At 45.2% G+C, this 14,461-nt stretch overlaps 2 protein-coding genes and 1 pseudogene across 2 annotated transcripts; 1 reads left to right on the forward strand and 2 right to left on the reverse strand.

Moving 5' to 3' along the window:
* Positions 1-3,909: 3,909 nt before the first annotated feature.
* On the reverse strand, positions 3,910-4,731 carry LOC140222873 (uncharacterized). Its single transcript, XM_072293999.1, has one exon. The coding sequence runs from the start codon at positions 4,729-4,731 to the stop codon at positions 3,910-3,912; it is 822 nt and encodes a 273-aa protein (XP_072150100.1).
* LOC117859403 (small nucleolar RNA Z247) lies at positions 4,288-4,416 on the reverse strand (annotated as a pseudogene).
* Positions 4,732-8,993: 4,262 nt separating the features above from the next.
* On the forward strand, positions 8,994-12,084 carry LOC117854677 (probable polygalacturonase). The gene is made up of 5 exons (XM_034736903.2): positions 8,994-9,587; positions 10,011-10,131; positions 10,424-10,598; positions 11,094-11,164; positions 11,259-12,084. Exons 1-5 carry the CDS (start codon positions 9,255-9,257, stop codon positions 11,891-11,893), a joined length of 1,335 nt encoding a protein of 444 aa, XP_034592794.1. The 5' UTR covers positions 8,994-9,254; the 3' UTR covers positions 11,894-12,084.
* The last annotated feature ends 2,377 nt before the right edge of the window (positions 12,085-14,461 follow it).

Below are 14,461 nucleotides of genomic sequence, written 5' to 3' on the forward strand. Positions count from 1 at the left end.
ATTTGTTGCCATCTTGCTCACCATCTTTTTGCCCGCCACCACGGCCAAACTTGCTTACCATTGGTGGCCTTCCCTTTTGATCATGCCTCCTTTCTTCAGCAAAGAACCTCATGTAAAAGATTAGAATGTGGTTGCCTATCTCAGCATTGCCACGGTTGCGTGTTTATATAGGGGAGAAGTCCCAACAAAATACAATTGAGGAGGTTGTTGTTATCTAATTCGGTTGGTGTCTTTTACATCAAGAATTAATCTATCTCTAACCTATCTATCAACTGAACCTGAATATAGCAACCAGAGAAACAATCCGAGTCTAATAATATTGCACTCGGTTACATGTGATAACACCAATATCTCTAACAGACTCTCTCAATCTAAACTTCCTTTCTTCTTGAGATTTATATTGCTCTTGAAGTCTTCAAGCATCCTGCTCGGTAATGCTTTAGTAAAACCATCTACTAGTTGATTTTTGGAAGGAATCAAACGCACCTATAGTTGTTTGTTTGCAACACGCTCTCGAACAAAATGAAAATTAATTTCTATATGCTTAGCTGTTGCATGGAACACAGGATTTGCAGATAAGTAAGTAGCACCTAAATTATCACACTATAGGCACGGTGTCTGATCAGGAACTATACCAAGTTGTGTCAAACAGAGATTCTAACCATATTATTTCGACAATAGCATTAGCCATTAACTTGTACTATGTCTCTGTGCTTGACCTTGAGACTGTTGCTTGCTTTCTAGCACTCCGGGAGATCAAATTAGGCCCAAAATAAACCGCAAATCCTCCTGTAGATCTTCTATCATCAACACTTCCTACCCAATCAGCATCAGAGAAAGCACTAGTCAAAGTAAACTGAACGCACAAAAACTTAGTCCAATATCCAGAGTATCTTTAATATATCGAAGTATCCTTTTTATAGTTGTCCAGTGAGTAGTAGTAGGTGCATGCAAGAACTAACATACTTTATTTACCGAAAAGGCTAGATCAGGTCTAGTCAATGTAAGATACTACAAAGCACCTACTACACTTCTATACCGTGTGCCGTTGTCTGATTTTAGCAGGTCACCTTCATACTTTGAGAGCTTCTCACTTGTAGATGATGGCGTGGAAAATGGCTTGCAATTAATCATGCCTACTTCGGTTAGAATTTCCTTTGCATACTTTTCTTGAGTTAACAGTAGCCGATCCTTTTCTCTCTACACTTCTATTCCCAGAAAATAACTAAGGTTCCCCAAATACTTTAGAGAAAAGTCCTTCTTTGAATCAATAAGCAATGCCGGAACAGCCTCACTAGATGAACTTATGACAATGATATCATCAACATAGATTAACATATAAATCATGATGTCACACTTTTGATAAATAAACAAGTAAGTATCTGACTTAGATGCTGTAAATCCAAGAGAAATAAGTTTAGAACTTAGCTTAGCATACCAAGCTCAAGGTGCTTGTTTCAACCCATATATGGCCTTATCCAATTTACACACAAGATGTGAACCTTCCTTATGCTCAAAACTTGGGGGCTGCCTCATATATACCTCTTTTTCCAGAACACCATGAAGAAATGCGTTCTGTACATCTAATTGTTTAAGATACCATCCTTTCAAAATATTAATAGAGAGAACCAACCTTACAGTTGCAATTTTCACCACAGGACTAAATGTGTCTTCATAGTCAATTCCATATCATTGTCGAAAGCCCTTTGCAACAAGTCTTGCCTTGAATATGTCTATAGTGTCATCCGATTTTCTTTTAACTTTGAACACCCATTTGCAATCAATAATATTTTTACCTTTCCTTTCTGGAACCAAACGCCAAGTTTGATTCCTGATGAGAGCATTGTATTCATCTTGCATAGCCTCTTTCCATCTAGGATCACTTAATGCTTCACGAAAATTTTGCGGTTCTCCAGTGGCTGAAAACATGCCATACCTGATCATATTTTTGAATTATTTTGGTTTTGTTATCCCACTCTGGAGCCGTGTGTGTCTTATAGGTACTGCATTAGGCGCATCAGAAGTTAGAGGAGGCTCTGGAGGAATTAAACCAAAAGCTGAAGATGACCCAACCGGAGGTGGCACACCCAGTCCAGGAGACATATCCGCAGGGATCTAGTGGCCGCAGAAAATCTAGGCGTGCCCGGCCCGGATTCGGTGACAGGCTGGATTAGTGCGGACTCGTGCGCGGTCGGGCTGGAAGTGGCTGGCGTGCCAATTCTCCCCCCACACGGCAAGCTAGGAGAGGCGGAGGTAGATTCGATTGGGGGCGTGGGTGTCGGTGTCTAGTTCGAGGCGAGGGTAGGCGGAGCATCCCCGAGACTTGCGCCTGATTCGCCCGGAAGCGATAGTGGATTCGCCTGGAAAGCGGTGTTGGGATCCTCTGCGCCGCTTGGAGTCCAGCTGTATTGTGCATCTGCATGTAAATCTTCCTGCATATTGCTAGCATCCGAATGATTAGTAGTATTAGTAATATTGTCAAAGCAACTTACATCCCCTGATTATGAAGATGATTAGGAAGAAGAAAAATTTCTTGCCTAAGTAGAGCTCTTGCGTTTGGATGCAAATGGGCGAAAGGAAAATAGGATTCATCAAAAACAACATCTTGTGATATACAGACCCTGTGGTAGCATCTAAGCACTTGAACCCTTTGTGCATGGAACTATAACCAATGAAGGTGCATCTTATGGAACGAAAAGCCAATTTGCGACTATTGTAAGGCTTCAAAATTATCCAACAAGCACATCCAAATATGCGGAGGGAGCTATAATTGGGTTTCTCATGGAGCAGGCGTTCTACAGGAGTCTCAAAATTGATAACCTTACTCAGAAGTAAGTTAATGAGGTAGGTTGCGGTCAAGAAGGCTTGGTCCCAAAATTTCAGAGGCATAGAAGCATTTGCAAGAAGAGCAAGGCTGAGTTCTACAATATGGCGATGTTTCCTTTTGACCAAACCATTCTGCTGATGAGCATGAGGGCAAGAAACGCGATGTGCTATACCAATTTATTGGAATAACGAATTCAATTTTTCATACTCCCCTCCCCAATCGGTTTGCATAGCTATAATCTTTTTGTTGTGCTTTCGTTCAACAAGATTCTGAGAGTTTTGAAAAACTTGAAAGATATAAGATTTGTTTTTTTAGAAGATAGATCCACGTGTATTTGCTATAATCATCAATGAAGCTCACATAATAAGAATGGTGACCAACAGATATAGGTGCAAGACTCCAGACATCTGAATGAATAAGATCAAGAGGAGCTTTGGATGAGTTTATTGAACTAGAATAAGGATGCCGATGACTTTTAGCCATTTGACATGAATCACACACCGACTCAAGGCTAGCAATGCTATCACAAGGGAGATTATTATTACTAAGCACACGCTCAACAATGGGAAAAGCAGGATGATCTAAGCGACTATGCCACTTAAAGGTGGACAGTTTATTGACACCATAGACTTCTTTGCCGACTCTTTCTTCTGAAGAGATGGATTCTAAGGGATAGAGACCTCCTCTGCATCTACCTTGATGTAGAATTTTCCTTATTTCCTGATCCTTAATAAAAAGGAAGTTTGGATGAAACTCAAGGAAGGCATTATTATCAGATGCTAATTTATGTAAAAAAACAAGATTCTTGTGGGCACTAAGAACATGAAGGATATTTTTCAGATGCAACTTTCTACTAGGGGTATGTGTTGACAACAAAAGCTTGGTACACCATGCGCGCTGATTTGGATTCTGCACTGGAGTTAAGCAGATCTTCCAGGTCCTCATGTGGTGATGCAGGGTCCACCACCATCAGGATTTGGTGTCAACAGTATGTAAAGTTGAATGACCAATATTACTAATTTTCATACCTGAACCATTGGCTACTTGAATTTGTTCTCGACCATTGTATTTGTCCTTGATCGTTAGCTTGTCAAGCTCTCTAGTAATATGATCTGTTGCGCATTATCTGCATACCAATTTGTGTTATAACCATAGCCAGTAGCTGCAGCTCTAGCCGTCTTGGTGTTCTCTTGATCATCATCTTCATATCTATACCAGCATCTTGATGCTTCATGACCAACTTTCTTGCATATCTGGCAGATAGTTTTCTTGGGCTGATTTACACCACCAATGTTGCCATGATTCTGTGGATCGCGACCACCATTGTTGCGTCCACGATTACGGCTACCACTGCCACGTCCTCCATTGCCACATCCTCGGAAGCCTCCACGGTTAGCTGAATTTGCTGAGAACGAGTACTGACCCCCTTCATTGTAAGCCTCAAGGCGTAGCTCATAGGACATCGAATGAGAGTATAGCTCGGAGAGAGAAGGAGGATCTGCATAGCCAATCATTGAAGAAACAAAGGGATTGTACTTCAAATCAAGATCATTAATTATATGAGATGCCATCTCACCATCATCAATGATTATTCCTACCACAACAAACTCATCCTTGATGGCCACCATCTTTGTGAAGTAGGTTGATGAAGTCATGCTACCCTTCTTGAGAGTAGACAGCCGCATGCATAGATTCGTCACGCGTGCTCTTGAGTGAGCTGCAAACACTGTCTGCAGCGCACTCCATGCTCCTGCCAAAGTTGTCTCCGCCGCCACTTGTGCAAGCACTTCTTTGGTGATGGAGTTGAGCAGGTAGCTCAGCAATTGCTGATCCTTGGCCACCCATAAATCATATCCAGGGTTGGCAACCATTTCTTTCTTGTCATTGGCCTTCACCAGCTCCATGGTCCTGGCCGGTTCCTTGATAGATCTATCTAGGATCCCCATAAGCTAGGCACCACACCCAACAGGAAGAAATTGGGCCTTCCACAAGACATAGTTCTCCCTTGTAAGCTTTTCAGCTATGGAAGCTCCAAGCGGCGCCGAAGATGGGGTGGAGGACGACACCATGGATGGGTTCGGTGGTATGTAGATGTACTGTGGAAGAAGATGCTCTGATTACCATGTAAAAGATTAGAACGTGGTTGCCCATCTCGGCATTGCCACGGTTGCGTGTTTATATAGGGGAGAAGTCCCAACAAAATACAATTGAGGAGGTTGTTGTTATTTGGCTCGGTTGGTGTCTTTTACATCAAGTATCAACCGAACGTGAATACAACAACCAGAGAAACAATCCGAGTCCAATAATATTGCACTCGGTTACATGTGATAACACCAATATCTCTAACACCTCAAACCCCAAATTTCAAATGATAGTTTCACCAAAGCCACACTAGAGTAAAAAAGAGAAGCTCATCCGCATGTATCGTGGTGTTTGCCAGAAAATCGAGTAGTGGATAGTTTCAAATCACTCGTGGGGCATTTAGCTTTACCTAAAAGAAAGGTTTTAACAAGACAAGGCATAGATAGGATCGTAACAGACACGCTGCTTCTTCTAGCATACAGCCAAGAAAAACTTTAAAAGATGACCTATCTTTAATATGGAAAATCTAGGTATCAATTGGGATCGGAGCGTATAAAAGTGAAACTAGGAAATATTCCCGTACATTGCACGGGAGGAACAAAGCATCGCACGTTCCAATTCACATGGCACATAACTTATGATAATTTGATGTTGTTTGTCAATTTTCAATTATGTCTTTGTCAAATTGAATTGCTGAATTATTGAATATAATTTTTCTCCCTTCATTTTTTTATCTTTGTCGTTTGTTTCTTTTATAATCTTTCCTATCATGAGTGTTGTATTTCATCTAAGATTTGACTCCATTGAGAGTATCAGAGTACACAAATGTAAGATGTAAACTTACTCTGTCATTACCTGTCATTTTGGTTACTTTTGTTTTGTCTATATGGGATTCTTCATGGCTTCACAATATGCCACTCATGTTAGCTGAAATATACCTCATGCAGTGAGAAATTTAGGCACATTTCTCTCTCAGTTGGTTGCAAAATGTGTATACTACTTGAGACTACCTAGTCAGATTAAGCCTCTATTACTGCACGAAGCAACATCATTTTCAAGAAGGTTGGTAGTCAGATTAAACTTAAACCTTCGTACTTCTATTCAGGCCATAGACGACATTAGACGATTGTTTTCACACACCCCGTTGGGAGGGATCAGAAAAGCTTGTTTCTTGTGATTGTCCTCCTCAAATCTGAGACCGTCAGTTGAAGAGTTGAGCCGCCATTCATGTAACTGCTGCTTTTTCGAGTGCACGGGCATGCTAGGTATACATGACTTTGTTGGTGTTGGTCCTCGAGATCGAGGGTGCTGCTGTGCCTGTGCCTCTGCCTTGTGCAAGATAGTGAAGCGGCTTTCACATCACTTTGAGCTTTTGGCTAAATGTATTGTAGACCAGGCCTATTGGGCTTTTTGTTCATTATTCAGCTCGTTTCATCTGCTGGGCGCCTGGGCCTTGCTACCTGGGTCATCTCGTGATGGGCTTTGTGTTGCATGCAGTACAAGTCAAACATTTGTAGAAATGTGTTTTACATTTCCATTCTCACAAGAAAAAAACGCTATAAATCACATTTCGAAGCGGTGCTCGCATGACATGACAGCGGGCTTAGCTGCAAATTCAGTCTTTTTGCGATTGGCAGTGATAGAAAACCATGATTCTTGTAGTACACTATAAGTGTTCCGTGTAAGAAACAATTTAATTCACATAGAAAATGTGATTCTTTTTCTCTTTTCAGACGGAAGCTGAAGCAGCTGCAGTGCGTGCAGGTCGCAACTGATGGTCCGGACAAGCGGTGCAGCAGGCAGCCAGCTAGTGCAGGTGCGCGAAGAAGAGGACTTTGAGCCTGTTCGCTTCAGCTTATAAGCCGGCTGAAAAGCTGAAACGGCTAATTTGTTGTGAGAGGAAAATACTGTTTGGTGGCTGATAAGCCGGCTGAATAAGCTGAAGCGAACAGGCCGAGCTCGCGTGGATGTGGAGCGGTGTCGCCTTGCATGCGCCTGCGGGCTACGGCCCTGCGCGGCGCATGGGTGTGATCATGATGAGCAGCAAATCATGCTCGTTTAGGGCGTCTTGTGCTTCAATTTCAAGCATGGTCCGATCAGCCGATGCACTTTGTCCGCTTATTTATTTATTTTATTTATCACGTACTCCTATCTAATTATAAACCCCTACTGCAACTGCAAACTATCTTATATTTCCTCAACTATCTTATATTTCCTCCGTTCTAAATTATAAGTCATTCCAAGAGGCAAATTATTTTATGTTTGATTAAATTATAGAGAGGATGACAAAGATTTATGGCACCGAATAGATATATACTTATGAAAATATATTTAATGAATAAACTAATGGTACTTATTGATGTCATGAATGCTATTACTTTATTGTATAAATTTGATTAAACTTGAGATATTTTGACTCTCTAAAAAATTAGAATGACCTGTAATTTGAATGACCAGTAATTTGGAACCGAGGGAGCAGCAGTCATCTTTTAATAGATCGAGCGCTCTGCAACGCTGTAGCTTGGAATCTTGGAAGAGTGCAGGTCACGTGCCAAGCATGTACAGAGTTTAGCAGGCACGGACCACTAGTGAATCCGAAGAACCATAAATGAACCGTTCGCAACCGTACGTAAAACTAGAACACCTACTTTTGAGTGCATACGTGGGAAGAAAATTTAGGCCTGTTCGCTTCAGCTTATAAGCCGGCTGAAAAGCTGAAACGGCTGATTTGTTGTGAGAGGAAAATACTGTTTGGTGGCTGATAAGCCGGCTGAATAAGCTGAAGCGAACAGGTCCTTTATTTGCTGCCGGAATTTACATCGCCTCTTTATTTGCTAGTGACGAATTCACCTTCCTTATTTGCGATCAGCTCAAAATTACATTTCCTATTTGACATCAAAAGAGTTAAGTTAACACGAAAAGACAGTTTTACCCTTATAATAAAGGGATATATTGTTGTAAAATTTGATCGGCTGCCTATGCATTGGATCAGCACATTTTTAAAAAATATTGGGTTGATACAAAGAATGCAAAACCAGTTGCGATACAAATTTTATAATGATGCGTCCCTATGTCATGAGGATAAAACCGTATTTTCATGTCTAACTTAACACTGTTGATGGCATACAGGGAACCTATTTTTGAGTCGATGGTAAATAAAAAAGGCAATTTTTTTCTATTACAAATAAGGAAACTGACATAAATTTTAATGATAAATAAGGAATTTTCTCGTACTTGAGCTCCGGAGCTTCAATCGGACCCGAAGGAAGTTTCTATTTTCGAGCTTCACTGCCTGGGACCGACGCCTCACGAGTCAAAATGTTTGCGCGCTCACGAGTCACGGCTCTCATTTCTTCCTCTCCTGCTGGATTTCACAACATACGGTAATCTGTAGATCAGCAGACATGCTTTGAACGAAGATCGTGCCGGTGCCGGTGCCGGAGTATCCATAAAAAAACGCTGACAGATGAGATGAGTGGAGCTCCGAGCGAGAGCAGTAGCACTGCAGCAACACTGCACAGCGGCGTGGCCCACTAGCCACCACGGGGCTCCCACCAACACGCGCCTTGAAAGCAACACGCACGCCTGTCGGTGGCTCGGTGCTCGCAGCGGAGCCGGCGCAGCCGCCGCGTCAGCGCGTCGCTGCTTTCCACACGCGGCGCTCCCCTGTACGCTTTCGCTCTCTGTCCTGCCGGGCCTTCCTGCCCTTCCCCGAGCGCCCTCGTGCGCCGGCAAACCGCCCGGCCGTCCCCCACCGGCCCACCGGGGTCACCGCGGCGCACTGCGAGCCAAGAAGCAAGGCACAAGAGGCCAACACGCCCGCCCCACCCAACAGTTTCCCGTTGAAGTTATTCGAGATCGATTGACTGAGATTTGAACATAGTCCCGTTACCGTTAATTTGCTTGTGATCTCTCGTAACAAACCGTGTACAATCACAGCCGAACACTGTAAATCCGGACCTCTGGAATCCCGAGTTTATTCACGCACGCACGCACGCACGCACGCGGTGTTTCGTCGCCTCGCATCTCCCAAACCCATGGACTTGTTCCGTTGATGACACACACAAAAAAAAGAAACACCAGGCCCTAGTCTTGTCTTTCTCCTTGGCTGGCGTCCCGGCCGTCGCGTCGCTCGCTATCAACGGTAATCTAATCTCCCCTGCAACGTAAATCCACCCGCAAAGCAGCCCGCGGGAACCTTTTGCTCCTTCTGTTCCGTTCCTTTTCCTCGGCCTCGGCACTCATCGCCACTCGTCGCGGTTGCCGCCGGTGGTGCCCCGGGCCAATCCAAAGCTCTCTAGAGCAAGGCGGCGCACGCGCGAGGGTACGTTCTGCCTGCCGTGCTATGGCGCGGCGGTGCCCGTGCGGGCTGCTGCTGGCCCTGGCCCTGGCGGCCGCGCTCTCGGCCGCGGGCGCGCAGGAGACGTGCTCGGGGGCCGTGCCGGCGCCGCCGCGGCGCGGGGCGCGGGTGTCCGTGGCCAGCTTCGGCGGCGCGGGGGACGGGCGGACGCTCAACACGGGCGCGTTCGCGCGCGCCGTGGCCAGCATCGACCGCCTGCGCGCGCCCAGCGGGGCGGAGCTGTACGTGCCGCCCGGGGTGTGGCTCACGGGGCCCTTCAACCTCACCTCGCGCATGACGCTCTTCCTCGCGCGCGGCGCCGTCATCCGCGCCACGCAGGTGAGCGACACCTATAGCCTCCTGCTCTCTCTCTTCGCAGTCTCGCCCGCCCGCCATTGCTCTAGCCTGTCCTCTCTGCCCAAGCCATGGTGTGTGGATCGATCTTCGTACAAACATTGTCACTTCTTTGTTGGTCTGGATATAAGAGTGGATCCGCATTTGAGGTTTCCTCTTTCGGAGATCTCGAGATGCGATCGAATTAAAAATGACCCTAGCGATTTCCATAAGAGGGATTGGAATGCATGGTCCATGGATCTCATATTGATGATGTACCGTAGTTCATGGTCTTCCACTAATTTCTAGACTGAAGTTCATGTCCTCCTATTTTGTTGCGATTTTGGTATGATGAGTGATAAAAGGGTTCTAAGCCTCCAAGGAAGAGGACCCAGATTTATCTGAAACATTTTCATTCTCTTGGTGCAGGACACACCAAGCTGGCCTCTGATCGGACCACTGCCCTCATACGGGAGGGGACGAGAGCTGCCCGGGGGAAGGTACATAAGTTTGATCCATGGCAGTGGACTCCAGGATGTTGTTATCACAGGTTCTTCTTTTGCTGCTACTCAAATTATCATATCAAAGTGCTGTGCTTATTGTTCCAGTCATATATTCCCAAAAACATGCTATGGAGAAATTACTCCCATAGGGAGGTAGTATACTACAGATGCAAAATATCAGAAGTTTCAATCTTCCATCACATGATGCAAATTATAAAAAGCTCTGGACAAAATAATATGTGCACACTCACAGAATGGCATTTGTTCATATTAAATGAAATCATCAGTTGAGTTGTCCATGGGGATGATAGTTTCTTATTGGAATCGTGATCTGTGCAGGTGAGAATGGAACTATTGATGGTCAAGGCAGTGTGTGGTGGGATATGTGGAAGAAAGGTACCCTGCCCTACACAAGGCCGCACCTGCTTGAGCTGATGAGCTCTTCCGGTATCATCGTCTCCAACATTGTCTTCCAGGATTCGCCCTTCTGGAACATTCATCCTGTTTATTGCAGGTGAGCATAACAATTTCGTTTGCTTACATCAGTGAGTTCAATCCAGAATCCCAAAATGAATTTCCGGACTACTCACGAATTAAGCAGAGATGCTACATCTGCATCTTGCTACCATTTTTTTATTCAAGGATTTCACAGTCTATAGTTGCTTAGTTCATTTTGGCCACAAATATGTTTTGAGCCTCCCTGCAGTCCACAATAGGATTAGGGGTACACATTTGTACTATTATTCCACGAGCGCCATCATAAATTGCGCAAGAATTCCAGGTTGGATGTCCTATTGTGTCATAAAAGACTAGGAGCAACCAGTGAACCATAACCAAAGTACAGAAATTGCCAGATAACACCCAACAAAGCCAGCACACTGATGTATATGTTTCTTTACTTGTTTGTTGCAACTGTTTCTAGCAATCACGTACTTGTGGTCCAAAATCTGCTTTTATTGTTTGTCCCACCTTAGAACTAAATGTCGTATCATCTTTCATGTGTGTGCAGCAATGTTGTGATCAGAAATGTGACTGTACTAGCTCCACATGACTCTCCCAACACGGATGGAATTGATCCAGGTACAGATATTTATGTTCTCCTAGTCAAGATACGCATGCAGAAGTGTACCCTCTACTTGATTCTAAAATTATAGCTGTGGTCCAAACTTTGTAGATTCCAGCAGCAACGTCTGCATTGAGGATTGCTACATTTCCACGGGTGACGATGCAGTTGCCATCAAGAGCGGCTGGGATGAGTATGGAATCGCCTATGGTCGCCCCAGCTCCGACATCACCGTTCGGCGGATCACAGGCTCCTCCCCTTTTGCTGGTTTTGCGGTCGGAAGCGAGACATCCGGTGGCGTGCAGAACGTCCTTGCAGAACACCTGAATTTCTTCAGCTCAGGGTTCGGGATCCACATCAAGACCAACACCGGCAGGGGAGGCTTCATTCGGAACATCACTGTCTCCGACGTGACCCTGGACAACGTCCGGTATGGCCTGCGGATCACTGGCGATGTTGGTGACCACCCTGACGACAGCTACAACCGGAGCGCTCTACCGGTCGTCGATGCCCTGACGATAAAGAATGTCCAGGGGCAGAACATCAGGGAGGCTGGGCTGATCAAGGGCATCACTAACTCGGCCTTCTCCCGGATCTGCCTGTCGAACGTCAAGCTCAGCGGTGGCACGCCTGTCCGGCCGTGGAAATGTGAGGCTGTCACTGGCGGCGCGCTCGACGTGCAACCATCCCCGTGCACGGAACTGACTTCCACATCCGGGACAAGCTTCTGTACAAATTCGCTTTGATGCTGAAGTTCGCTGCTATATGCTCTCCGGCAGCTAGTTCACTTCATATATAGTATATTCTTCCCTTTTCATATGAAAGGTTTTTTCCCTTCATTTTAGTATTTCTTTTTTTCTCTATATATTCTGGAATGGAGTTTCGGAATTTGGCTTTGTTCCTGTCATCCTGTACATGTTGATGCCATTCTCCTGCTTGTCGTGGTTCCTACTGCTCGCGCTGCGCCATCCACTACACGTCTTTCACAAGTATCCATCCCATCCATTAAAGCGAGCAAGAGCACTCTCTGGCAGGCAAGCAACACAGAGAAGCCTAGCTATTTCGTTGATCCCGGTCTGAAGCAAGATCTCCTTCCTGTGTTTTTGATTCCTCTATTTTGCAACCTTGTTCCTATCCTGTTCTTGTGTTTCCACTCATTCCTTTATTTTCCATTCCCACGCAATGTTGAGTGTTTATTTCTACCCCAACAAGTACATATAAGTTTGGTTATGCAATTCCAAACAGGGCTAAAAGTTAATTTCGACATTTGTAAGGCCACAAAAGTATACAAACTTGATACATCATAAACTTTAAATTTGAAGAAAATAGAAGATTCAGGATGCTTACATAAAAATGCATGAGTACTAAAGCACAACTTTTGTCAAGCCAAGCAAAGAGGTCTCTATCCGAACATGTGTTGGTTTGTAAGATACTTTCATGCAAACTTCTCTACAGTTTACCAATGAAATAAATTCAAACAATCAGCTCCTGTACCATGTTTTGGACTTGATTAATAGTAGGATAAATTTGCTCTAGGACATCAGCTGAACTCGAAATTGCTCATGGAAACCGTCCAATCATGCTTTGCTTATGGACACCGCTCAAAGCAGAGCCACGGCTACGGATTCCTTTCTAATAAATCCAATAGCTGCTTCTTCCTTGCAAAAAGTAATCAAATACCGATACTGCTCTTAAATTAAAGGACGAAAAACTCCTACTTGATAACAAAAATCTAGTAACAGATACGCTGTTGATACTACGCTTCTTCATGCGGAGTAGTCGATTTTGTCGGTTCGCTTTGCATGGGATTCCGCCCGGAGGGTGTCTCCTGTCGTAGAAGAAGTGGATGGACAGCCGCCGGCGCGCGGACACTGCCCGCGCGACGGCCTGCATTACTTCGTTCCTTGGTCTGCAGCTAGCTAGCAGGTCGATCAGCTTGTGAGCGTATCTTCACGAGACGCGATCGATCTGCCAGTTTGGGTGCTTTCTTTTCTAGGCAGCTGGGGTGGGCTGCCCGCGGTCGCTCGGTTTATGTAAATCCGTGCCTCGAGAAAGGAGGCTTGAGGGCACGTACAACGGTCGTGGCAGCCGTCGTCTCACGACGGAAGTTTTGCAAAATCCCCCTCACTTCACTGCAGTAACTGAAGAGAGAGAGGGAAGCCGTCGCGTGGGGAGACGATGGCAAGCACTCGTGCTCCCAGGCGAAGAAGACGGCTGGCTGCGCGTGGGTTAATGATTTGTTGACAGCTAAAACAGATAGCAGCTGCCTATGGGTTGTACGAGCTGTCTATTTAGCCGTCTATGTTGTAAATTCCAAGAACTTAAAGACAGCAACTGTCTCACTGTTGTACGTGCCCTAGGTGTCCGGGTCTCGGTGTGAGCCCAGGTACCCGAATAAGCGAACAAAGAGAGTCCGAACCAGTCTAGAGTAAGTTACGGTCTGGATCGTCATACAAAAAGTTCGCGACATCAGAGTACTACTCGACGAGGTGGTGCTGCGGTAGGCGGCATCAACGCCCTCATGGTCATTTTTTAGATGATTAAGTCACGCTAATGGTCATGGCATTCGAGCCGGAGCTCCGCGTCAACGCTCCCGCCGCCCGGACAGCAGCGACGGCAAGAAGATGCCGGTAAGGAACGGTGCCAGAGCGAGGAACGGTGTGGAAGTAGCAGGCAGGGAAGCCGGAATCCAAGCGAAGTCAGTCTCGGCCGGAGTCCAAAGTTGGGTCGAAGTATGTCTCGCCGAGGACTGGAGGTCCAGGTGCGAGTGGGGCTAGGACTCCGAGACTCTGGCCTCAAGGAGTAAGCCGGCGCGGTGTATATAAATAAGGTCTGTTTGATATAAACTTCTAAAATTTAGTAAGGTCTGTTTGATATAAACTTCTAAAATTTAGTAGCGTACGACCCTTAAATTGCTAGTTCTAAAGTTTAGTACAAGACTGTTTGGATGGACTACTAATCTTCAGATCTTAAAGGGAAAATGTCATTTTTACCCCCAATTACCTCTAAACTACCCCTACACTGTTCACGTTATTAATGCATGCGAGGGCAATAGGGGTAAAGGGAGACTTGAGGACCACTTTTAGGAGAAATAGAATCCATCAGTACCCTTTGACCCTCCTAATGAAAATGACCCCCTAAAGTTTAGGAGTGCACTTTTAGAACCTATGTTATGATGCACAAATCATAAAAGTGTAATTTTTAGGAGGATGTATCCAAATAGACTTAAATAGCTGAGTCCCTGGCCCGGCCGGAAAAGCAACAAACGGCAGAGCGCGTCTCGCAAATTTGGCCCTGGCCAGCCTACGGATTGA

The sequence above is a fragment of the Setaria viridis genome, chromosome 5, assembly GCF_005286985.2.
Source record: "Setaria viridis chromosome 5, Setaria_viridis_v4.0, whole genome shotgun sequence".
Lineage (NCBI taxonomy): Eukaryota > Viridiplantae > Streptophyta > Magnoliopsida > Poales > Poaceae > Setaria > Setaria viridis.

Bases quoted from the DNA above. Each gene is read 5' to 3' on its own strand.
- LOC140222873 (XM_072293999.1), bottom strand. From the start codon at position 4,731: ATGGAGCTGGTGAAGGCCAATGACAAGAAAGAAATGGTTGCCAACCCT.
- LOC117854677 (XM_034736903.2), top strand. From the start codon at position 9,255: ATGGCGCGGCGGTGCCCGTGCGGGCTGCTGCTGGCCCTGGCCCTGGCG. The intron at 10,132-10,423 runs GTTCTTCTTTTG...TGATCTGTGCAG, and splicing joins CCAGGATGTTGTTATCACAG to GTGAGAATGGAACTATTGAT. The intron at 10,599-11,093 runs GTGAGCATAACA...ATGTGTGTGCAG, and splicing joins ATTCATCCTGTTTATTGCAG to CAATGTTGTGATCAGAAATG.